Source organism: Conger conger, chromosome 14 (assembly GCF_963514075.1).
Source record: "Conger conger chromosome 14, fConCon1.1, whole genome shotgun sequence".
Classification (NCBI taxonomy): domain Eukaryota; kingdom Metazoa; phylum Chordata; class Actinopteri; order Anguilliformes; family Congridae; genus Conger; species Conger conger.
The window spans coordinates 13,567,105-13,592,717 of NC_083773.1; the positions used below are offsets into that span (position 1 = coordinate 13,567,105).

Here is a 25,613-nt window from a genome sequence, read left to right on the forward strand (position 1 = left end):
GAATCAGCAATCACAGGCTTTTAGACACGCACCGTCTCTGTGACTTTCACTCCCTACCGCAGCCCACACCTGTACTCCAGGTCTCACCAACTAAGCAAAGGCATGGGGATGCTTCAAGCTTCTCAGTGGGAATAAGTAAAAGTGTGAAAGGCACCTTTGGATGATTCCGTGCCGTAGGGGTACCCCAGGCTGTCGGTGAAGTCTGGGATCCAGGCGTCCTTCACGGCGGATTTGAAGACCACCCTGTCGCCCAGACTTTGCTGCGGGCGGAAGTTGTTCCTCAGGTACTCCACCGACTTGACGTGGTCCTGCTGCTCTGTGGTGAAGATGGAGTAGAAGGCCTCCAGCTGAGGGGGGAAGCAGAGAGGGGGACCCCCGGGTCAGGAAGCCAGAGGAACAGGACTACAGTACCCACAAAGCCCTGATACCAGTACAACTGTGCCATACCCAGTAACCCCCCGGAAGGGAGAGACACTGCACACTGCACATCCATCTGTACATCTATCTATCCATCTGTCTATCCACCCATCTATGCATCTATCCATATCCATCCATCTATGTATCCAACTATCCATTGTCAAATGTAAAATGTTGGACAAAATATACAGGAAACATGGCATTAGATGTAATAGAGTAAGTAAATGAATGTACAAGTTTAGCTGCTACAGTATAACCTGCAGTAGATAAATCACAGCAATCCAAACCCAGACTAATCAGGATGTGAACAAGGGCAGCACAAAAACAAGAGCAGCTGTTTTGCACTCCCTCACAGATACGTGCCGTTCAGAAGGTCTGAATACACAAAATCACACCTTCCACGACCATGACCAGCACTTCTACACAAATCTGCCCAGCGCATAGAAAAACCTCACGAAAAGCAAAACTGGATGATGCAAACGACAATGACAGACCTGAAGACTACACACTTCCACAAATGTAAGTTTTAAAAGGGATATTTGACAAATATTCGTCCTGGCAGAATTTCATTCTTACAGTTGAAAGCAAACTGGACTACAACACACTTCATTGAAAAACAAATATATAGACAGTTGCAGTGGAAAGTGCCTATAGGAAAAGCGGTTGTCTGGGAGTGCTTATTTCCTCTGGGTGTTTGTGTTTGAGACCAGATGAGCAGTTTGCATGGTTATTGGTAGAGCTGAAAAACACTTCACCGTCCGTTCCTGCTGTCTGCAGACCTGCCTTATTAAGTCTGAAGGGCACTAGAAGCTGTAATAGTTTCACAGGTCCTCAGGTGCATGTGTGTGTGCATGTGTGTATTGATATTCCTGATAGTGGGGACATACCCATCTGGCTGAAACGCTGCTGCAGGCCATGGCTAGTATCTCGGCTCTGACCTCTTCAGAGGAGGCCATGACCGGAATGACAGAGGACTATTGTCTCTCTCTCAGGTCTTCTCCAAAGAGACACCTCATAATGTCCGACGTCCTATTCGGGAACCACCCTTTCAACAGAGTGAATAGTGTAGCTCATGCTTCTTTTTTCCCTCTTGTCCGTTCATACTATTTTAATGAATCTACCTACATTTCACCCGTCTGACATCATGCTCTTTCTATATTCTGTTTAGCATGTGCATTCTGGTTCGGTCAGAGGCAAGGATTTATGAAAAGATAATAACGCTATCCCAGATGGTAAAAGAGATACCACACTGAGAGGATGCTGTAAAGATGTGCCCAGATGAGGCTGGTCAGGGATAATCCTGTAACAATGCACACACTTTGGTATAAAGGCATTTCTAAAAACACATTTGCATTGCACTCCTAATAGTGACTGTGGGCATTCTTACAGTACAGTTAAACAGTGCTCATCATGTTTTTAACACTTGTGACTGACTGGCTCCAGCCTACTCATTTATTGGATTCACTTCTCATATATCAGATGCATGATTCAGATCCTAGGCAGAACCAGACCCATTTGTTCAGGTAAGGTACTGTTCCATCACCTTTTTAGTGTGAATGAACACAAGCTTGCACAAGACTTACCCCTCGATTCAATCAAAATCTGACCTTTGATTTGAAAAGAAATCAAAGTGTTTCTGCTTGTAGTTCAAAAAACGCAATTACACAAACTATCAATTGAATATAATCTTGAGTTTTAAGGACAAACCGTGATTCAATACAAGGCCAAAATCTTGTACGTCGCTCTGAGGAATTGCCACTTGTGCAGCCTTGCTCTACACAAGTAATTGTGTACTCACTAAAGAAACAAATTTGTGAGAGAAATGAACTGCTCCTCTTTCAGATGCCAGCACAGTGTTGATAGAAACTGTTAACAAAAACCATGCCCACTTTCCCAATGTCCAAGCGAACATTAGACCTAAACACGACCAACATTGCCTCAAACAAGCACGGCTAAGGCTTGCTAATGTTTTATCAACAGTGAAATTTAATCATGGTGTGGGGTTACATTAAAAAAAAAATCTGTAAATCACAACCAAATGTGTTAGTCGCTCCAGAGTAACCCCCTCCCTCCCCCACAAATAAATAAAAAGAGATTTGTGAGATTTTCTCAATTTGCCTTGGGGATTTCTCTCTTTGTGGTATATTCACAGAATAATAGGAGCTCTTTTTAACAAAAAATAGAAATGCACACAGAACAACAGAATGACGCATACAGCTGGGCGGGAGATGGCAAAATGTTCCCCGTGTTACAAATGGAACCATTTTCAGCTGGTTGTCATGGCAGAGTAGCTGAACATCGATCTACTCTAAAAGCCCCCCAAAAGCTATGTCTGTCACCATCAATGACCTACTTCCTCAACTGATCACGAACAAAAGCCCACACCAAGGGAGAGAGAGGGAGAGGGAGAGGGGGGGCGAGAGAGAGAGAGATTCATATCTTTGTTCACCTCAAACTCATCTCCACGTCTGGCTGTTTTCATCTCCATATGCAGATTAATGTTCAAAATGACCAACATAGAGCTATCTTACACACTCACCGGTGGGGATGTGGGATCATTAATTGGTGCGGTCATCTTTTGCGAAACCCCAAAAATAGAATTACTTGTGAATCTTCTCTGCTAATGCAGTACTGGTAAATATTTTAGAAAGGATTTTGACTTTGATTTAAAATGATGTCACTTTGATGGTAAAAGTCTGGTAAAACTTTAGTGTGGTTAGACTGAAACAATAGGACCACAGGCACCACAGACCACAGTTTCCTGTCAGACTACATATAAAACAAATCCTTTATTGAGGGCTGATACCAGTCTGAATGCAAATAAGGCTAGATATGAGGAGTGTGAAATATTCTATACATATCTAATAAAAGTAATATAGAGAAGTTGGAATTGTAAATACAATACCTGCAGGTACACTAGCACTGAGGTAATAAGGTCATTACTATGTAAAGAAGTTTAATGAATGTCTAATGAACAAGACACAGGCATGGGACAGTGGTGAAGATAATTTCACATATAAAAGCAATAAGCGAATTGTAATTTGGAAAAAGAATAATAACATAACCAGTAAACACAGTAACCTCGATGAGATAACAATCTCTGGTGCCCAGAATGCCAGGATAAATATATATATAAGTCACAGGGAAAAGGACAGGTATATTCTTAGAATGGTATTCGATATTGCTACCAATCAAAAAATCTTTTTTTTTGATTGGGCACAGTCATCCATATAAATTTCATATAGAAACTTGGTTCATCTGAATGAGTCTTTCACTTCACTTACTTTAAATATTATATGAGGTTATTTTATTATTTAACGTTTCATTATTTGTAGAGTTTTTCAGCCTAGTATTTACTTCAATTATTTTAAATGACCATTTAATTATTGTTGAATTCCCTTCATATAATATTAATGAATGCATAACTGGCCACGTCAGAAGCTCACAATCACCATCCTCAAGAGACTCTGCGGCTTTTGCCCTCCTGACTCTGAAACAAACAGGGTTCTGGGGGCATGCTTTGCCCTCCTGACTCTAAAACCAACAGGGTTCTGGGGACTAGCTTTGCCCTCAGGGCTGTAAACCTGACAGGGTTCTGGGGACAAGCAAGGACAACATTAGTGTCAGGTTTGATCCAAAAGCTTGTCATACTATGTTATTTCATCAGAGGCAATCAGGAGCAGATGGCTGACAGGATGGAAAGGCAAATGAATACAGCAGCACCCTAACAACTTGTAGGCCATTACAAAGCACTGACTTATTCATCAATTATAAAGGACAATTCATGGCCACAAATTAAGGGCGTGTGTGACGTGCATTTTTTCTGTGTCTGCTCTGAGCAATGAGATTAATATCTCTATAGTATCTGTTAACCTAAGGGTGGTTGGTTTAATAGTTCTGAGTAAAGTAAAGTGGCCATTTTCCAGTCAATTTCAAACCAGAAACCTTCTCCTGACGGGGTATGGGAGCACAAAAATTTAGAGGTAATGCAGTCTACAAGGTTTCTGTCCTCAATGAACATCATCGACATTATTCATAGCATGTACAGTTCAGTCACTGTCACCTCAGTGAAATTCTCAAGATTCATTACGCTGAGAAAAAACGAGCCCATTTTATATCAACATATCCACAAGAAACTAAAGTCAGCTCACCGGTTTTTAATGAGATATGTAATTTCAGATTAGAGGAGCAAAGCTTTAATTACAGCGCAGGTATGCGTGTGTCTCGGGAGCACGGCGCAGAAGGAAGGCGGCGTGCTTAATTGCTTACTCGTTTCCTGAGAAATTAACTAAGTATCCGCGGCTTTGGGCCACCACTCGTCAGGTGAGCTATCAAAACGTGCACTGGCCACACTTATCCGGAGCAGCGCAGAAATCACCGCTTTATAAAATGACTATTTTCACAACTGCAGAGATCTAGCTCGGGGCAGCATGTGCTATGGATTTTTTATTGCGTTTGTGTACCTGATACCACGGCGGGATGAGATCAGGTAATGATTTCCTGTAAGCTGAATTATGACATAATGATGATATACGCTGTATACTGAACAATGACTTCAGGACAGTTTTTTCTGTGACCTGAATTGTGGCATCAAGACAAGATTTTCTGGAACCTCAATTACCGGGAGAGTAGTTTGTGCGTGCTAAATTAAGAGATCAGAATTACATTTCCCGTATGCTGAATTTCCACTATTATTTACAATGACGCTGAAGATGACATTTGATTAGTATGCTTTGTGACCCCTGGGTAAGCTGACAGCATTGTGTCAGATACATTTTTAGCACCTCGAGGAATACATTCAGTTAATCCAAGTCTACAGTTTTGCTTATGAAATATGAATTCAGTCAGTTCAGATATACATCTCTGAAGCAGTGTCAAGACAAAAAAGAAAATACAGAATGTGCAAAAATGCATTAAAATATATGGGGAAATGCCCTCTCGGTGTAAATTTGCATATAAAAGACTGACTAAACCAAAGAACTGAAGGAAGGTTACATGAGGCACAGAAAATGCTAATAACAGCTTTGCCATCGAATGGCGGCAGATTCTACGCATCACACCTTTCAGGAAGATCTCTCCTTGCTTCAGTGCAGAAATATGTGATTCAGTGGGATAAAAGCCAGATGCCACCTTCTACCCCCTGCTCCCCTCCCCAAAAAAAGAACAAAATCAGTAATGTGCATCTGACACCTTTCCGATGAACCCTGGGGCAACACATTCCATTTTATAAAGTTACATTTACCACATTTCCAATCCTGGGGGGAGAAAATGGCACCCTTGTGACCTGATAACCCTCCGTGCCATACTGTCTAGCATGAGTCAGCATTTTAGCCCTGTTGTTTATTGCAATTACATCAACCCTCATGAATAAGCCATATGAAAGGCCATTACAATATTATATGTAATATACTATGATTTAAAAACAAGTGTGCCTGAGCCAGTGATTTAATAGATAGGTAAGTAGAGGAGGTTAGTTGAGCTTGGTGATTTACTTTAGACAGTGGGTTCAAATGCACTGCGAAAACCAAAAATAAGTCAATCTGAACAAGTATCTTCGAGACTTAAAATCACATTTCTTTAAAAATAAAACTCAAATATTGCCAATGAGGTAAGACAGCTTCACTAATTTCAAGACTTGCCAATGGGGTAGGACAATTTCACTCGTAACTGAAAAACAAGCTAATATTTACTACTTGAGAGGGAAAAAAAGATCTTGGAAAAGACAGTCACACTTTGCAGTGTGTGTGTGTAACAGGCTCACCTGTTGGTAGGACAGGTACACAGGCCGGTGGAAGATGATCCACTCCACGGTCTTGCTGCAGGGCGGGGTGGTGAGGGAGCCGGTGTAGCGGTAGTAACTCCCCAGAGACGAGGGCAACAGGTCTCTCAGAATGAAGGGTTCCAGGAACGTTTCCTTCTCTGGGCAGGTAATGAGAACACATTCACAGTCAGTGTACTGAGTGCTGCTTTCTCTATGCTTACTGAATCCCCACGAGGGGATACAGGGCCCTCACATCCATCCTCCTCGCCTGTGTGTGTGGTGTAACTTAGTCACCGGGCAGGTAAATCCAGACTGTAAATACAGGCCTGAGACAAGGCCATCCGTACCCTCCAGGCATCAATCAAAGCTGCTTATGATGTTGAATTGAAGTGTTAGTCAATAAAACTAAATCAAAATCTATTTATGTCACATTTAGTAATTGAGTCATATATATATAGTAATATACAGTCATATATTTGAGTCATATTGCAGTGACTCCCACTTACGGCTCTTTACAGGTCACATTACCACAAAAATATAATAAGACATTTTCATTTTGTCATTGGACAAAATTTGGTCTTGGGACCCAGTGGAGTTATTTTGCTGGTATTTCCACCACAGATTTCACTCATTATCTGAACCACTGTCCAGGTCAAACAATCCGACTGTTCTGGCAAACGCTTAACTGATTCCTATAGTATTTCATCATTTCTCTGTCAAATTAATCCCTTTGTGGTGAGAACAATAGGCGTGGAATGATGCAAGAGATAAAACCAGATAAAGTAATAACTTCTGGAGCCGACACTTTGGTTTAACTTTCAGTACTTTTTTTTTTCTGTACAGTATTTCCACAGAAATCTAGATAACAACTCCAATGGACATATCCCCCCTTCCTCTTCTCAGAAGAAAGTATGAATTTAAAGAACAGAACAAATTGCAAGTGAAAACCACTGGTGCTTGCTTTCAAAATTGAACTTACGGGTGAATTCTGCTGGAAAAGATAAAGATAAGATCATAATAAAAAATGCTTAGCAAAAGAAAAGCCTCATCAAATTACAAATCAAGAAAACCATGGAGGATTAAATACCCTATCGGAAAATTAAAATACAAAAAGGGTTGCAGTCAGAGGATATTTTTTGCATTGAACACCATATGTATGCAATCCTTCTAAAAATAATTTCCAGCGTGTAGCACTGACTGGAAATTATAATTACTAGTCAAGCATGGTGAAACAGCAGATCAATCATAACGCATTCAACGGGCTAACAATTTCTTAACACGTAATCACAGGAAATACAGTCCTGTAGCATTAGATTGTGCTTGTAAAATACCAAGGAAAGTTACTGAATATAGCATGGGAAGTTCCCACCAAAATGAAATACATTGATTGGCAAAATATGTATTTCCATAAATACATTTTCCCCAAATCTATATGGAATGTAATTGCAGGCCTACCACTGGAGTAAGTCTATCAGTAACTGTTTTAAATTTGATGCAGTTTACACGTATTTCTTACTCTACTGAACAGAATCGCACAATTAATTTTCCAACTCTGTCGATATTCATTAGTTGTGCCATTACTCGCACTCCTGACAGGGCTGCTTGTTGTTGTCGTGCGCGCACAAAGCAAGGTGTTACAGGACTGTTAATGAGTTAATTGTCTCACACCTGTTTACAGAGTTTATATCCTGTACAGGTGTGCCTGACGAGTGAGAGAGCTCTTCTCCTGGGAGGCTGAGGGGAAGTGTAGCGCAAGTCAGATGCGTTCCTGTGTATTTATGTTAACTCGCTAACAAATTGCATATTCATTTTATGAATCGCTTACAATTTCTTCCCCTCTCTTACTTTCTCTCTTTTCTGTGCTATCTCCGTTCCTAACTGTAAATTGCTCTCTGAAGCTTTAAAAATCTTCAGAATTAACTCAATGAGAGCTTTGTCAGACGACACATAAATTGTGATTCATAAAGTATCATAAGAAATGGGTACAATAGAGCACGAGCATTTCAGTTACAACAGACATTTGTTCACATATATTGGTCAGGCTATAAGAAATATTGTGATTCAAACATACCCTTTTTATTATGAGAAAAGAAACATGCAACCAATGCTGCATTTTACAACCTATTGTATATCTGAGATACTTTTCCAGTTACCTTATTTTTCATGAATGCTATCTATCAGCCATCAGTAAAACAAAATCAATGGTTGCTATAAAACAAGTAAAGCTTTAGAAAAATACACTCTACTAAAAGTGTGCGTGTGTGTGTGTGTGTGTGTGTGTGTAAGGGGGTATCCAGTGTGGACAGAGTTGTACAAAGCAGCTTCCTTTTATGAAGTGATAAATTAATGCCTATCCGGATGACTGATTCCACTGGTCTGCCCGCCGATAATTCCCTTAATGGACCTTATCCTCTTGGCTGACCAAACCCAAAGTGTGGGTGCAACAGTTTGGCACACACCTTGGAGAGGCCTACTGGTTCGAGTTTACAAGAGGCCGTAATTTTGAAGACACCGAACATACGGCACCTGGAGTGCCTCCTTGAAGCCCGCGTGATGGATGATAGCACGCTAATGATCGTTGCTCCGCGTCGCCACCTGTACTGATGCCACCGCAGACAACGCTCAACACACAATCAACACCTGGAGCCCACGAAAAAATAATTAACGCCGTTTTCCACAGCAACTACAATGCACCGCAATGGAGAGAGAGGTACATTAGCATAGATCAAATATGCAGGCGGCTGAGATTACATCAGCCCACTTATTTATTTATTTATTTAAGTCTGACCACACATGACAAAGCGATAATATACAGTATATTTGGTTTCTTCATGGCTGGTTGATCATGCAAAACTACCATAGGAATACATGATGTATGCATCAATGCATATTCCATAAGTCTACTTTGATGCTTATTAAAACTTAAAAGTATTGTATACAGTATGCACAATAGACAGTCGTGGTAGGTGGTAATATCAATTATTAATAGCGGATTTATCTTCTGGAGGAGTTTATGCGTTGTACATGCACATTTGAGCTGAAACCAGATCACGGCGTCTGTCTGAACCTTACGAACATCCACCGCAAACAGAGGTGATCGGTTACGGCAGAGACACACACGGTCTGAGTACTGCTATACTGTATGATTAATATTTAACTGTGAGAAAAATTAAGTAGTGAATGGAGTATTACATGAGCAGAGACAGCCAGACATCCACCAGCACGGTGGTATTGTGTTTAAATACTTCTGCAATTGGAAAGCTAAGCTCCAGTCAACAACGCTCCAGAAAAAATAACAACAATAACTTCAAGAACGGTGTTCACAAAAACCATGCAAAACACTGGAAACCCGGAGTCAATTTCCTTCTTTCTCTGTGACTGGCTGTGTGTTTTAAATGTTTTTATTTATTCCGCTTTAGAATATTATTATTATCCTTAAAATGATCTCAAGACTGCAATTTCTCACAAACTGCTCCACTCCATGCAGAGGAGAGCCGAGCAGCCATGAGCAGTCGTTACGGAACAGAGGTGTTCAGCTAAGCCTGGCAACAGCCTTTAAGCCCACAGCCTGAGGAAGCTAGCACTGCTCCATTTAGCTGCATTACTGCCAGTAGTCCAGCACAGCACAGTGCAGTATACACACTTACACACAGAACACACATACACCTGCAGATACACACATGCACACACAGAACACACACACCCGCGCACACACAGCACACACACATACACTTACACATAGAACACACGCACCCACAGAACACACACGCACACACATACACTTACAAATGGAACACACACACACCCGCACACACGGAACACACACGCACCCACAGAACACACACACACGCACAGATACACAGAACACACACGCGCACACAGAACACACACACACCCACAGATACACAGAACACACACGTGCACACATTACACACACACCCGCACACATACAGAACACACACACACCCACAGGCAAATACACCCACACAGATACACGCACACACACACAAACACACGTAATTTAATTTACAGCCTCGCTGAGGGTTATATTATGCACAGAAGAATGCCAGCATTTTCCACTGGAAACAGATGCATTTTTAAGAGAGTACAGTGAAGTCTATATAACACTATTCCAGAAGGTGGTGTTCAGAGATTGCATGGTGTTGAAAACTGTAAAGTGTGCTAGTATAAGGGGATGTGCTAGGCAAATGTTTTATATAAAATGCAACAGTGCATGAGATACAAAGACAGGGATGTCAGTCTGGGGCTACAGATCTCCCGGAGAGCTCAAATTCATTGAGACAAATTAAGTTTTTACTACCTCCCAAACCCCTCAAAAGTATTTTCAAAAAGAATGAGGGCAGAAGTGATAAAGAATCTACTATAATTCACTAGCACACATAAATGGCTTGGTCTCTAAACTCGGAATGAAAGACAGGGGTACTATATACAGCCATTTAAGCAGTGGAGTCACATTACATACTGTAAGATGAAAGTTATTCCTTACTGCACGTTCACTTTTTTCACTACTCATATACGTAATTCTGATCTTGAGTTTACTTCAATGATGCTGTCAGGCTTTCAAACACAATCAAACGCTGATTTTAATATAAAATCAAAACCATCAGAAAGTGTGGATTTCAGAAGGAAAAACAAAGCATTATATCCGTTTTGATGGAAATATTACAGATCACAATCCTCAGTTTGCATGCAGTGATTCATTCCTGCTGTGTACTGATAAAAGGTTTAAAAGGCCTGTATCTGATGAAGGCAGATGACGAGCTGCATTCAGTACATTGTTTTATGGTTTTATCCATTTCAAAGGGCACGACTCGCATCTATTTTTGGCTTCCTCAGGATGTTGCCAAATTTAAAATTTATTACATTTATGCAAAAACCAAAGCACATCTAAGAGCAGCTTCCCAACCATTTCCATAGCGATGACTGATGGTGAAAGATGAAGGACGCGGTGGCATTGACTGATTAATGCCGCCACCAAGGCAACAGCATACTACGACACCATCCCAAGAACAATCCAGAACGACTGGGTACTTCTCACAATAACCACAACAACAACGAAAGACTATCAAACATATCCGCGTGACGCGTCTTAGCCGCAACTCAATTAAACAATCCTCTCAATCCAAACTGGACCTCCTTCGATGACATTGGTTGACTGGAAAATGTTTGCACTGCAGAAAGGAAGCTCTAAGGATTGCCATGGAAACTTCAGATTACACCGTCAGTGGGCAACAGTGATTTGCTGTTGCGGCTGTACCTGCGATCCACAGGCGAGTACAGTCATTCAAGAGCAAAATGGCGTTGTATGTAGAACGTTTATGTATTTTACTGTGTATACTGTAATGGACACGTTGGACAGGCACAGCAGAAATGCATTACAGTGCTACAGGTATGGTCAAGTAAACAGGTCTTCTCACTTATTTGTGAAACATCCAGTCCATGGAGGATTTCTGGTTGGGATTCCTGTCATGGACAAAGCCCAAGCAATTCAGATCTCCTTTTGTGCTGTCACAGACGCTGCGATGCTCTTTAGTGCCAACTCTTTGCTATCACAAGGTGATTTATGCATATGCATGCAATGTAAACATATTTATGCTTTTACATTGGCAAGGGATTGCTGGCAACTAAAAGCAAACAATCAAGGCACAAAGATATAACATACGGTCAATTCAAGCATTTTACATAAATTCTGTAATATTGTTCAAACGAGGTCTGTGATATCTACTGGCCAAAATTTTTTTACCATGAACATTTTTTACCATTTTACAAACTCACTATTAAGTTTAAAGTCTCATCACTCTCGTTCGAATGACATTTCATAATCATCATGGGAGTGAGCATCTCTTCTACATTTACCTTACATTTGTTTACACACTAAATTGTGTTTGTTTAGACAGAATAAATATGGACAGTCAGAGGTTAGCCAAACAGTATATTGCCCTTATCAACAAGCCTTGAACATTTATTTTAGTCATTTTGCTATCAGGATAATCAGATGGATAACATCAAACCAACCAACATTAAACCAAACCTGGAGCACAAAACACATGATAATAAAGCATTCACATTTCACAGACACGCACACATACTAAAACATACAACATGTTCTCACATATCAATATCATCTAAGTATACTTTTTTTCTCTTTTATATAGCCGCACACATACCTGATGTGTAACTGTATAAAAGCTGACACACATTGCAGGATGTAATGAGCAGTGGAGGCCCGTTAGCATGCAGAGGAGGACTCACCGTGATGGACCACTCCCTTCAGCCCGTGAATGATGGGGTCCACGGCCGGATTGTCCTTCACCCCGACCTGCAGACGGACAGAACACCTCAGACCTGGCCCCTACGCCCGCGGACGGACAGAACCGCGCATCTCAGACCTGGCCCCTACGCCCGCGGACGGACAGAACAGCGCACCTGAGACCTGGCCTCTCCGCCCGAGGCCAGACATCACTCTCGCGTGCCATGATGCTCTCTGAGTGAGAGCGCGCGTCCCGCCTGAGGGGGCGGTGGGCGGGCCCCGCCCCGGCGATGGCAGCCGGATTCACCAGGGCCCCGGGGGCCAGTCCAAAGCTCTTCTGCGTCCTTTAAGAGCGCACTGACGTGAAAGCAGCACAGGAACGGGGATTATGGCTGCGCGCGTTTTCTTTATTATTCATCGTGCTGTTTTTTAAAGATGTGCAGGAAACATGAACTGCGCATAGGAGGCTGAATCTGTGAATTTCACTATGCAGGCAGTCATTGGGCACATGGGTTATTCATCAGCACTGCTTTTCAGAAGGGATGTTTAGAGCAGGAGAAACGGTCGTATTATGAGGAGATTACTACCTCTGAGCCCCGGTGGTGCTCAGCACCAAGGTTGGGGCGGGCGTGGGGACCGGCTCGGTCGTTGGGCATTCTGCTACAGCGCGGGGTTTGGGATTAAAAATAATTAAAAATAAAGAAAGAAAAACAGAATCGCACCACAACGCACTAGTGCTGTAAATAATGAAGTGAGTCAGAGGAGGACTACAGGGAGAGGAGATCTGTGCATGCTGCCCCACAGCAGACAGAACAGAACTCAACCATTAGCTTTTCACTCCAAAGCAGAATTAAGAAAAACAATTGTTCTGTTATTTCTGAAGCGGTAGGGTGGGGGGGACGGGGGGTGGTTGGCAACAATAAAAGGGATTGTTTGCAATGGCACTCCAGTGTTACAATTCAACAGTGCTATTGATTATTTTCAAAAATAGTCTGTGAAACAGACTGTTACTTCACACAGGGATCACACACACACACACGCACGCACGCACACACACACATTCACACACACAAAACAAATAGATTAACCGCTGTGTTTCCGGCGTAGGGGCTGTTTGTACACTAGAATCAAAGCTGTCGGAGTAAAAGGAGAGAGCGCTTCTCCACATTCATTTCCTCTGCAGGCTAAAAATGACAAATAGGAGCCCCCAGTCATCCATTCTCGCTGCACTCCAAAGCCCTGTGTTTGCCTGGAGTTTCCCTGCGCAGGATAGCGCTACGGGCTATAAATAGGGCTTCCTGTTGCTGGTCCCAGGCCAGGGGAGAGCTGGGGCCCAGGCGGTGGGACTGCAGCAGCCCTGAGCACAGCCGTCTCGGGGGCCGCACAGGAAAGCGTTTACGTGCTTCCCCCGGCCCCTGGCTTCCCCCCCGGCCCCCGTTCCTTCCTGCGCGGCGGCGCGCGCCGTTTTCAAAGGCCTGTGGGAGATCCGCGCGGTGCGCCGGACACCGAGCGGGATTCAGGAGAGGGGCCGCCGGGCCCGAAGCGGCGTGGAGTTCTGCGGGGGTGGAGACTGATGACACCACGACAATGGAAGGCGAGCGGAAGCACATAAACTGTTTCCACTTCCTCTGCCCTCTGACCCCCAACTTCCCACTCCCCTTTTTCTTACTATAGCCCCATTCCCTTTCCTTACTGCGGCCATAGCAACCACCCCCCTCCCCACACACACACCCTTTTCTTACTGGAGCCATAGACACTCCCCCCACCCCCTCTCCTTACTGTAGATATAGCAACCCCCCCCCCCCCCTCCTTACTGGAGCCATCGCCTAACCTCCCCCACACTGCAAAAAGTGACTGTTCTAAGAAGCGTTGTTAGTCATGTACTAAGACTTCAGATCTTATTTTTTTCTTTCAAGTACAACATTTTTTTTTTAACAACTTCAGTGCACCCCAGTGCACCCCTTTTCTTTACTGAAGCCACAGCGACTCCCCCCACCCTGCCGGCTCCTGGGGTCTGAGCAACCTCTCTTCAGAGGGAGACGGATGAAGGTCCGGGGCGGGAGAGACAGGGGCCAGCGAGCAGGGACACAGCTGATTGATTGGAGGCCGATCCCAGAGCTGTGGTCTGGCGGAGATAGCGGGAGGAGCGTGGAGCGAATCAGAACGGACCGTGTTGGAGTGGACAGGGAGGCCCAATCAGCAAGGGGCTTATTTTAGCAGCTCTGTGCCAGATCTGCCTGCTTCAGGATGACGCTGGCGGCCAGGGAATTATGCTTTCATTATTAATGTTTGCCTTTTAAAGCCCGTCTCCGGCAAACCTCGACGGGGACCGGGGGTCACCCGCCCGGCCCATTCCGATTGATAGTGTACCGGCGGTCACCGTCACCGGTCCCCAAAAGAGCTGACATCCACAACCGGAGAAGAAGAAATGCTGAACACCAACCTACTTATCATTCCACGTTCAATTAACCCCTCTCCCCCGCTCTCCGCTCGTTGCCTCTCCCCCCCCCCCGAGGAGACGGAATATTTTAACTAATTAACTGAAGCATTGTAACACCGGTCCACTAAATCAAACCGCGTCCTAAAAGAAATGAAGAGTCCACTGCACAGCGTGGCGTTAATACCGGTAAACACGGATACGGGGGATGGTATTTAGGGCCGGGCGTCTCGCGTGTGTCTCCTCCCGCTTGCCGTAGATGCACCTGTGTCCCATTTCAGGCTGCCTGGGAGCTGAGGAATAACCATCTCAACCCCTGGATGTGTATTTATGGTATTTACAAATCACCATGTTTGCACATTGAAAATAGCAGCTGTAATTACTTTAGCACATAGCAATTAAACTAAAGAATGTGCATTTGCTGGACTAAATATAGAGAACAAAGGCGCAGCAAGCTCGCCCTTATTATTAAAATATTCAACGACAGAAGGCAGCTTTACTCGTGGAAAAATACATTCGAAAATGAACTTCAGTCTATCTTCAATAACAATTAAAAGACCGATAACAAACCACTTCTATTTTTATGTAACTGACTCAGAGACTACTTTTTACCACAGTAAGTATGAAGTCAGGTACCTGCACAGGAGTGAGAAGTGAACTTGCAGTTGGACAAAGGGTAAAATAAATTATACTGTGTGTCAGTGTGTGATGTAGGGGTAAATCTGAATGTAATCTGTGGCTGAAAGGACGCTGGGTCTACCAGGCCCTACTGTTCCTTGGCAGCTGAAATGGTTTAATTAATGCAAAGCATCATGATTCTAAATCGTGTACACAGACACACTGTAAACACTGACACATAGACACAATCACAGCTCTCTCGCTCTCTCTTTCTCCCTCTCTCTCTCACTCACACACACATACACACACACAGATTTGACTACGTGTGGTATTCAAACCCAGCCTGCTTGTTGTGGTCCCTGGTATTGATCTGCTTGACTGGGGCGGTGAGGAAGAGAGCAAGCTGAGGATGTGTGAACAGATGGAAGGGGAAGAACAGGTTATCACCAAACAGGAAGCCCTTCCTTCCCCACTTGTTGCTTCTTCACAGTAACGGCTCTCAGAGGACCCATCCGCTTTCAATCTCAACTCCAGTCTGAGCGAATGCCCCCAATATCCTGTCACTTAGGCGACAATGTGTGTACGTCTGTGTGAGCGTACGTCTATATGTTTGTGCCTGTGTGTGTGTGTGTGTGTACGTCTGTGTGAGCGTATGTCTATGTGTGTGTCTGTGTGTGTATGTGCGTGTATGTGCATGTGCATGTGTGCGTGTACGTCTGAGTGAGTGTACGTCTATGTGTGTGTCTGTGTGTGTGTGTATGTGCATGTGTGCGTGTGTGTGTGTGTGTGTGTGAGTGTGAGTGCACGTCCATTGCGACGTGAACATTGGATATAGTGCGCATGTTTATATTGTACGTCTGTTTGTGTAAATATACTGCACGTTGACAAGTGTTTACGCTGGTGTGTGCGTATGCACGCGTTAGCTTCATTCCCTTTGGGTATGCTGTGTTTAACAGATGCTGTATATAGAGCAGAGACCAGTACCACCATTAACCTGGCAGGTCCTCTAGCCGCCGCCCTGTCAGCCCGCTCAGGTCAGAGGCAGCGCTGCTCTCACCTCTCCCCCGGCCCGCGGCTGACAGAGAGCAGCGCCATCGATCCGCACCGCGCGTCCTCTGGCCCCGGATCCGGCCACCGTCGACACGCGCTCCGCGCGACGGCCTGCCCCGAGCCAGTCTTACATCAAAGGCCGGAGAAGTGAGGGCAATCGGTTTCATTCATATTTAACGGCCTTCGCTCCCTCTCAGCCCTCTCCTCCTTTCTTCTGCTCTAACCAGACACTCGCTCACTCACTCTCTCACTCCCCTTTACCGCAAAACACGGGCTCCAGAGCCGGACCAGGAATCCTGGTCGGTTGCCCAACAACTGTGGCAGGCTTCAAATGCGTGTTCTTTACCGGAACCACTCCCACACTTTTAATCTTAAAATGTAAATAGATACTAGAAACCAGGAAAAATGGTGACTATTATGTGACAACATAAGCAGCACAAAAAGAAACATACTACTTTAAATCGCAATTTCTCCATCGGTTCTATTACAATGCAAGGGTTACAAGGGTTATCTTGCAGCTGTTGATTGTACCTTCAAGTTTCAAAATGTCTTAGGTTATGACATTAAGGCAGCAAAATGAATAAAACACAATGAGGAAAATAAGGTTACAAATGCACTGTGTGTGCAAATGTCCACAACCAAATGTCCTCACCAGAATATCAATCCAAGAAAGATTCAAGTGAATTAACACATAAAACAGGTAGAGCAGTCCCTTATTGCCTTGCCTCTTAATGGCCTCAAATAGAATGATTTGACGCAGTGTCACAAGTTCAAAGACCAAGAAAAGGTGAATGAAATGATACTGATAATGACACTGCTGTTATTCTAAACTTAGCATATCTGCTCCTTTGATTGGGGATTCCGCTATCCTGGTGGGACACTATCCGTCATGAGGACATCATCCTAATAGAACACCATGTATTGCAGGAGATGTACATCAGCCCTGACGTGATGACTCTGCCTCGAGAGCAGTGCTGTCATGACGTTTTAAAACTGCACGTCCGCCTCTTTATCAAGAAAATATCATTACCATTGCGAGTGAAAAGGAGCTGAACCGGAGACTTTGAGCAAGAGAGATAGCACAATTTAAAGTGAGAAGGTCACTTATCCACTGAAATCTACCTGATGTGCTAAATCCACACTGCCAGAGATACTAATACCTCCCCACTTGTCCTCAACATTGCTTCAATCATCCAAAAGGCACTTTAACCCTCTCCGTCTGATAAACATGGATATATGAAGGGACACTCTTTTTCCCTGAAATTTCTTTCCTTTGACACAATGTTTGCAAGAGCCGTTAAGATGAAAATATCAGAAGCTTGTATCAAAAAGAGTGCTACAAGGTCATTGGGGAATCAAAAGTAATGCATCAAATTATCTGTTGTAATGTCCAAAAATACATGGCTATAAAATCAAGGAACTCTTTTATAAAAGCTAAAAAGCAGTTAAAATGTCGAAAGGGCCACCACTAAAGCTTGTCAATGCCAGTACTAAACTTTGCTACTATGACAGTGTCGCCAATGTTTTGTGCTCTTTTCTCACAACTTTTGACAGAGCTAATAACAAATATAGTCATTTGAAAACATGAGGGCTCATTAGAATCCAGTGATGACGAAAAGGGTCATATATAAAACAGAAAATCTCACCTGAAAGAACACTGCCATTGCTGCAACGATTCTGCTTTCATGAATGGCTGCATTGAGGCTCTCGAAATCATCCGAGTTGTACATATAGATCTGCATCTGTAAGAGAGAGAGGGAGAAGTTAACAACGCCTGTCCCAAGTAAAATGGTACCTCAGTAAAGGTCCTTAGTTTCACAATATGTTACATATGTGCAGTGCGCAACAAACCGCTCTTAAATGTATCAATATGCTAGCTGTGACTCACTTTATAAACACTCTGCTTTCAGAGTGATATACTAGCCATTAACTATTCAACCCAAGTACAACGATGTAGCCTACAGTCCAAGATCAAATCCTCATTACAACAGCATTGGTTTTGGATGGGTCTCCCACAATTATGAATAATATACTGATGAGCTAGTCAAATCCTTCATTTTTAGGTATTGTACATAAAATTTGATGCAACTGATTTAGTAATGTAATTAGTTAGCTGCTCATTGTCCTGGCAGATGTGACCAGGGGAATAGTTGTTTTCGCAAATTGCTTATACAGCTGCCTTGCCATACATTTAATGCAAGTTGCTGCCAATTTTGGTTCAGAAATTTCAGATGTGTTTAGTCTGGGAGATGCCCCAGTTACGTGGTGTGAATAGCAAAGGGTAGCCAAAGAAGCAACAGGGTCAGCCATTCCGGATCTAAGCCAGGCAGGAAGGGGAGACCTGACAACCAATACACACGCAAATTCCAAAATTTGTTTAAAAAAAAAAAAAGGAAAAAAAAAAGGGGAGGACAAAATGATATCTCTAGCAGTTCCAGGAAAACATCTTCAGAGACCGACACTGAAGGGAGCCAAAGTGATTATGACAAAACCTGTGACAGAGATAAATGCAAACAGACATCTCAACAGCAGTGAAAAGCGTGTTCAGTCAGTTGAATACAGATGACGTCCCACACTGATGGAGATCACAATGCCGGAATTTTCTGTAGAATGCGTGGAAAGCACCCGGAGACAGCGGCAGAGGAGGGATGAGATCCCATTTCAACGCTGTTCACACAATGAAAGACTTTCAGCTCTGGCTTCTTTCAGCACCAAATATAAGTAAAGAAAGCAAGTACTTGGTTGCCGAATGCATTAGTTTAATAAAAATATATTTTTATGAATATTTTTTTACATTTCAAGGTTCACAAAATAAAATAATTAAGTTTGAAAATGTTATTTACCAAGGATACAGATCTCATACATGAGTGCACATTTAATGGTCGAAATTTGGGCTACTAAAAATTGGGCTGTGCTACCAGGCCTGACTGCTTTGTAGACCAGGAGACGTAGACGTTTTTTGAACAGCCACCCTGGCCTTTTTCACCTATTTCACTCTCTAAATGTAATTTTCTATTAGCTGATTTTGGGATAATTTAAGTAGGCTTCAGTTCTTGCTAAATATATGCTAACTTCGCTTTTTGATTATTTCATTATCCCAACCTTTTAAGGGATCTGATAATTTTGCAAAATAAGTTCACAAATGACAACCAAAGACTGCTTTGTGTCCTTTTATGAAACAAATCACTGTAATGGTGAAATTAACCGGCAATGGTGTATACAGCTAGTAACTGAATTGAAGCAAGAATGGAGCTTCCCACCCCTGGGTTAGCCCCTTTGGCTACATGTTTTTATGCAGCGGTGCTAACGCCTTTCCCTGCGTTAGGCAACCGCTAGCGTTTCTCCGGATCAGCGCTAGCGCAACATGGCCTCTCAATCCAGCGGTTGTCATGGAGACATACAGGGACTCCAGCTCACAGCGGCACACGTCAAAGCGCCCTGTGCCGCGTGCGGTGTGTAAACAGCAGCGGCTCCGTCGTGTCACGCCGTGTCACGTGTCACACACTCGCCCTGGAGCGCTCTGAAGGTGAGAGGGTCCGAGCTGCACAGGAAGTGCATCGCAGCGGTGGCCTCTGAGCCCCGGAGGGGCCCCATGGGGCCCCACACTGCTCTCTGAGCCCCCATCACACCCAGCGGATGTGGGGAGGACAGCAGAGCAAGCACTATTCTCTCCTTCACCCAAAAACCTGGCTGGAAAACATGAAGCTTCAGTAGAGCCGCAGACAGCGGAGGAGTTTAACAAACGCATGCCTTTCATTTCCGAAGCCGTGCGCAACATTAGACAAGCCTTTTTACCGAAAAAATGAAGTTGTAAGGCAGCGGAATACGTGCTAGTGGCAAAAAAGGAAAGAATGAGGGAAAAAAGTGGCATTTCCAGATAAACACTGTCAATATTGTGCCAGTTTCATTTTCTACACCACCCTAATCCTTACATAAAGCCCTATTTGCAGCTCCTTTGATCTATTTCTGTGGTTAATGCTTCTGTGTTCTCCTAATGTGTATCACATACTGTGCGTTTATGTATTTATAACAGAGCAGAATGAACCTAAACGCTTTCCATGACGGCTGCAGCATCTCCCTGACAATGATTAATGAAAATAATAATAAGATGCCGGAGACGAAAGCGCTAACGCGCGAGGCATACCAAATGTCAGCCGGCCCGACTGCACGTCATTTCGTAAACAGCCGGAGTTACGCCGCCAGGCCTGCCGTATTTACACCTCCTCCATACCAAACACTGCAATCCCGGCAGTCGGATTGCATTTGGCACCGAGGGGGGGGGGGGGTGACAGGTAGCGCCACATCCTTCATCTGTATTCCGGAAAATGATCCGCCATGCAGACGGAATGCAAAATCGATCCCCGGACTCGCGACGGAGGCTGGGCCGCCGGTGAGAGCTCCGTCTTCGGCAGGCGAACAAAATGGCCTACTGCGACGGTCCTGGTAATGGCTTCCGCGGCCTCTGCTTGCCGCGAGTAGGTGTTGTGGGATACGTCAGGGCGGGTGTTGGAGGACTAATGGGATGAATCATAGGGTCTGGCCACGCCGGGGATAATAGATTATGCTAAGTGGCGAATTACTTGCACATTCGCATGCCGATAATTTATTCAGACACATGGAGGAAAAAAAAGAGTTTGCCTGTGCCATTGACAGCTATTCCAAAATACATTATCTTTACTTAATGAGGCCTTGTAGCTGGGTGCGTTATCGTTTTGCACACCAGAAGGGATTGGCTGGGCTTCCTCCCTCGACAGTCAACTCCGAGCGTGTTGACCTCGAAGCAATCTGGTCGTTATGATGCACATTAATATAAAAAGCCTTTCGAGATACAGTGCTTATGAAAATCTGAGTCTCTGAGTAATGCCATAGCCTCTCACAGTACCATTTTATGGAAACAAATGATGTCACATTTAATGCTGTCTTTAAAAAATAAAAAATAAAAATGTGAAATAAAATAACTAGCCATGTAAACTGCTGCTGGGAAAAAAAAAAGAGAAAAAAAAAGGCAAAAATCCAAAACAAGTTTACCGGGGACTCTCATTGATATGCGTGAAAACAAACACGTGTTAAAATGCCAAGTCGTTCCCAGTTGCTTAGAAAGCCTGTACAAATATGCATAGGCTTACAGGAGCAAGCAGATTTCTATCAGGTCTGTAAGCACGCTGTAATCCTGCTGGGTGGGAGGCTCTATGGGGGCTATTAAGAACAGGTCGCTCATAGCTATCACCCAGTCTGATCGCTGGCCCCCCCCAGTACTTCATACAACACAGTCAGACCCCCCGGGGCCGGGGAGGGGGGCACCATTCTCATCCTCCAAATAATGAGCAAATAAAGCCTCAATACGGACTCTTTCAACAAATCTCAACCCCGAGACGTACAAAGCGTTAGCGATTGACATCATTAGCATGACTTCAATAAAGCACCGGCAAACGCTCGCTTGCTCTCCCCCTCTCTCCTTCTCTGCCGGGTTCACACATACTTCCATGGTGTGGCTGCACATCGACTTGCAAAACAACAGGAAATCATTTGTTGAAACAAAACAGTGAATGTTTTTTTTATTTTTTATTAATGGTCAGAGCAACACTAACAATAATCTGTAATCATAAAAAGAGCAATAACAATATAAATAAAATGACAACAGAAAGTTGTCTTTTGTTTATATATTTCAGAAGATATTAACATGTACAGCAACCTCAGTAAAGCAATACACAGAGAGCTTATTTCTCTTTGTCTCAGTCCATCCATCGCTCCCTCTTCCTTTCTAGCCCACGCTCCGTACTGCCCTTATGTGTGCATACTGTAGGCCACGTCTACACGGACACGAGGCGCGGCTGGGGAAGTGGGGCCCCGGAGGCGGAGGTCAAGGGCCCGTTACGGGGGACAGCTGGGAGAGGAGCTCTGCGGCTCTTCCGGAAAGATCCCGACCTTGAGAAGGGCGACAGAGCAGCCCTCTGTCCCAGCAGGGAGATTAGACGGGCCGTCTCCCTGCACCCAAGGCCCAGACAGGCCTGCCGAACGGGGGGGAAGGCAGAGGACCCCGGGCGCTTCGCGCGCGCTCCTCAGAAAACGGCTAAAGCAGAAACATGCATCGCTGCCTTGGGGGGATCCGTCACTTCTCCCGCTCCTGTAGTTCAGAGGAGAGCGATTTCAAAGAGGCTCCTGCCTCGGCTCCTGGATCTGCACATCACAACAGCGTCTTCTGCGGAGGAGGGGGGCCTTTCAAAATGCCGGCTTGCTGCTTTTCAGGAGCGCTTTTCAAATTTGGCAACGCGCCACACTGTCAACCTGTTCGATCTGCTCAAGGTTTCATGGATTTGAACCCTTGCTCTGTCTCAGCGAGGGTCACTATTGAGAAATATGAGATCCTTTGACCGGTAATGACACAACTGCAGCTGGCAGCTGTCCTGGCAATTGAGAACTATTGAGAAAAAAGCAATAAACATCTCCCAATAAAATCAAAAGGCACAAAGAGAAGTCACCGAATCTTCTAATTAAAACTAATCAGCTGTTTCCCGAGTTCCTTTAACAGGGGGCTAAGGGTGATCATTTGTCGTTCTCCTAAGTGTTCAAGGATAAACATATTGACCATCTATCTCAATTCAAACACTCTTAACTGCATTAGCCAATTAGCTGTCCCTAAGGCTTAATTTACTCATTGTGTTTGGCACAGATCTATACTCGACTGCTCTCACGCGAACCTGCTGTTCAACTATCAAACACGGCAGAAAATAATGCCCATATTCCACAGCAAATGCTCAATTTACACAGTTTAATCAAGTCTTCAATGCTAAAACAACAACAAGCATTGTTGAACCTGTTTGCCCTTCTTCCAAGCTTATTACAATAAATCCTTCTGTTTATATAAATTCTTGTGTAACATATGGTAAAGGTCTAAGGTCTTGGGGAACATATATATGTATATACAGTACATGCACGCACGCAGACACACAAATGCACACGCACATGCACACACGCACGCGCACACGCACACACACACACCATTATAGAATAGGTCATCCACAGAGAGGAATTGAAGAGTAAGTACCGTAAAACAGGACAATAAGCCCATCCCCAGGTGTGTTCTGGGAAGAAACAACCCAGACCTTTTGACCGCATATGAGCCTTCTGCCCAATATACCCAAGCAAAACACTAGCCTGGTACAAACAGGGTCCAAAACGAAAAAATAAACCACAGATACTCAAGAACACAGGGCAAGATTACTTAATGGTTGGTTCTCACAAAATAAATGTTGAGGTTCAATGAACGCAGACTGAAACCGGTCGCCTTTATACCTTTACACAATTTAAATGATTTACAATCCTTGCTTGTGAGCGGTTTTAAATATGCACAGGCTGATTTAATTTGTGCTGTTTTGCGTGACTCGTTAAGAATTCAGCCCTGTCTGTGCAAAAGCCCACGGTTCTCATACATTATTACTGCTAAGAGCCGGTGCCTGAAAACTCTCAGATTAACTTAGGCATGTGCGATTACACACTCGTATGTTTCTCTTGTTCTCAATGGACTTTTCACTACGCCGGGCTTAAATGCACGTGGGTGTGAGTAGCAACCAATTAAAACACACATACACATGTGCATATTTTACACTTAGAGACAGCTGTGAATTTAATCTAATTATAGCCACGGAACGGGAGGGGAACGTTTACGGGGAGGAGAAGCAAAAGGGAGGGTATTATAATGCGTGAACGGGTGACACGCTAATGCATTATTATTACAAATATTCTAAGCGTCCTCAGAGGGGGCAGAACACCTGCATCGCACGGCACTCCATTTTTCATGGTGTTGGGTTTGAGCAGCTAAGCCCGTTTATTGATTTGCCCACTTATTCCTCTGGAACAACAGCCGTCAATGTCTGGGGCAGATTAACGAGCACCGCAACCAAAGCAAATCCCCCTTCTCTTCCCAAAGATTCCTTACCCCTCCTCGCCTCTTCCTGACCGACTCTCTTTTCTTTCCCTTTCGTCTCGCTGCACATGAATAAAGCCCTCTCCAGTGTGTGGCATGACTCACAAAAATGATTTTTTTTTATTTTTTACTTTGCGAGCTCCTCTAAAGAAATAAAAATGTACCTCATGTTCTTCAAGACATAGCTGTATGTTCTGGGTGCTCTTAATATAAATGGTAATAACATTTACTAACAGAATTTCAAAGAGCCATGTTGAGGACTTTTATGTGTAGCAAGCTAGACAGCTCCGAGGAAGAGGGTACAAGATGGACGCCTTAGATATTCCTGCCCCACCATCCCACCTCTAACCAAATTGTTACCACGGTGCCACTGTTTACATGGATGACTTCACTGCCACCTTTCCTATGTTGTACAGAGAGGCAGATGACACACAGATGCCTCAAGCACTGCAGAGAGAAGCGAATGGGTGACATCCAGCTTGGGAGGCAAGAGGCGTAGCTGAAAAGTGAACTGCATGCTAAGATGTAACATTAGAAACAAGCAAATTATGGCTGAATAGAAATGAGAGGAACACCTCATTTGTTATACAAGGAACATGGCAATTCCTCAACGCTACACCATGCATCAAAAATATCTAAGAAGAAAGAACGATGGAAAGAAAGACGAAACATGACACAGATCAAGAGATAGACTTAAATAGAAAGATAACACACTCTGTGTGTAAGGAAGAGCGATGGAAAGAAAAAGAAAATAAATGAGACTACTGTATGCACAGTAAGTGTACGTGTGTGTGTGTGTGTGTGTGTGTGTGTGTGCGCGTGCGCTTGTGTGTGTATGTGTGAGAGTGTGAGAGAGAGAGACAGAGAGAGAAAGATTTTTTTGTGAGTGTGCATGTTCCTTTTTTTGGATGAAAGGCGTTTCCTCCACAAAGACATAACTAAAATATTCAGACCAGTACAACAAATCACTTAGAGAGAACTGGTGACCTACTTACATTGGACAATAACAACAAAACCATCAGTCTTAGCAATAGGGTTCATGAATCTAATCATAATAAATAGCCAGAAAAGAAAATGAGGAGAGGAGGGATTGAAATGAGTGTGGTAGAGTGAAACGGCCTCAGAGCACCTCAGT

The 25,613-nt window shown here is 43.8% G+C and overlaps 1 protein-coding gene across 1 annotated transcript in view; it reads right to left on the minus strand.

The window, feature by feature from the left end:
* Positions 1 to 25,613, minus strand: part of ptprga (protein tyrosine phosphatase receptor type Ga) — a 213,721-nt gene that overhangs the window by 46,858 nt on the left and 141,250 nt on the right. Inside the window, exons 5-8 of the mRNA XM_061219524.1 lie at positions 18,201 to 18,296; positions 12,452 to 12,518; positions 6,179 to 6,336; positions 155 to 347 (exon numbers count right to left, since the gene is read on the minus strand). Coding sequence (XP_061075508.1) covers positions 155 to 347; positions 6,179 to 6,336; positions 12,452 to 12,518; positions 18,201 to 18,296 — 514 coding nt within the window. The remainder of the gene's footprint in view (positions 1 to 154; positions 348 to 6,178; positions 6,337 to 12,451; positions 12,519 to 18,200; positions 18,297 to 25,613) is intronic.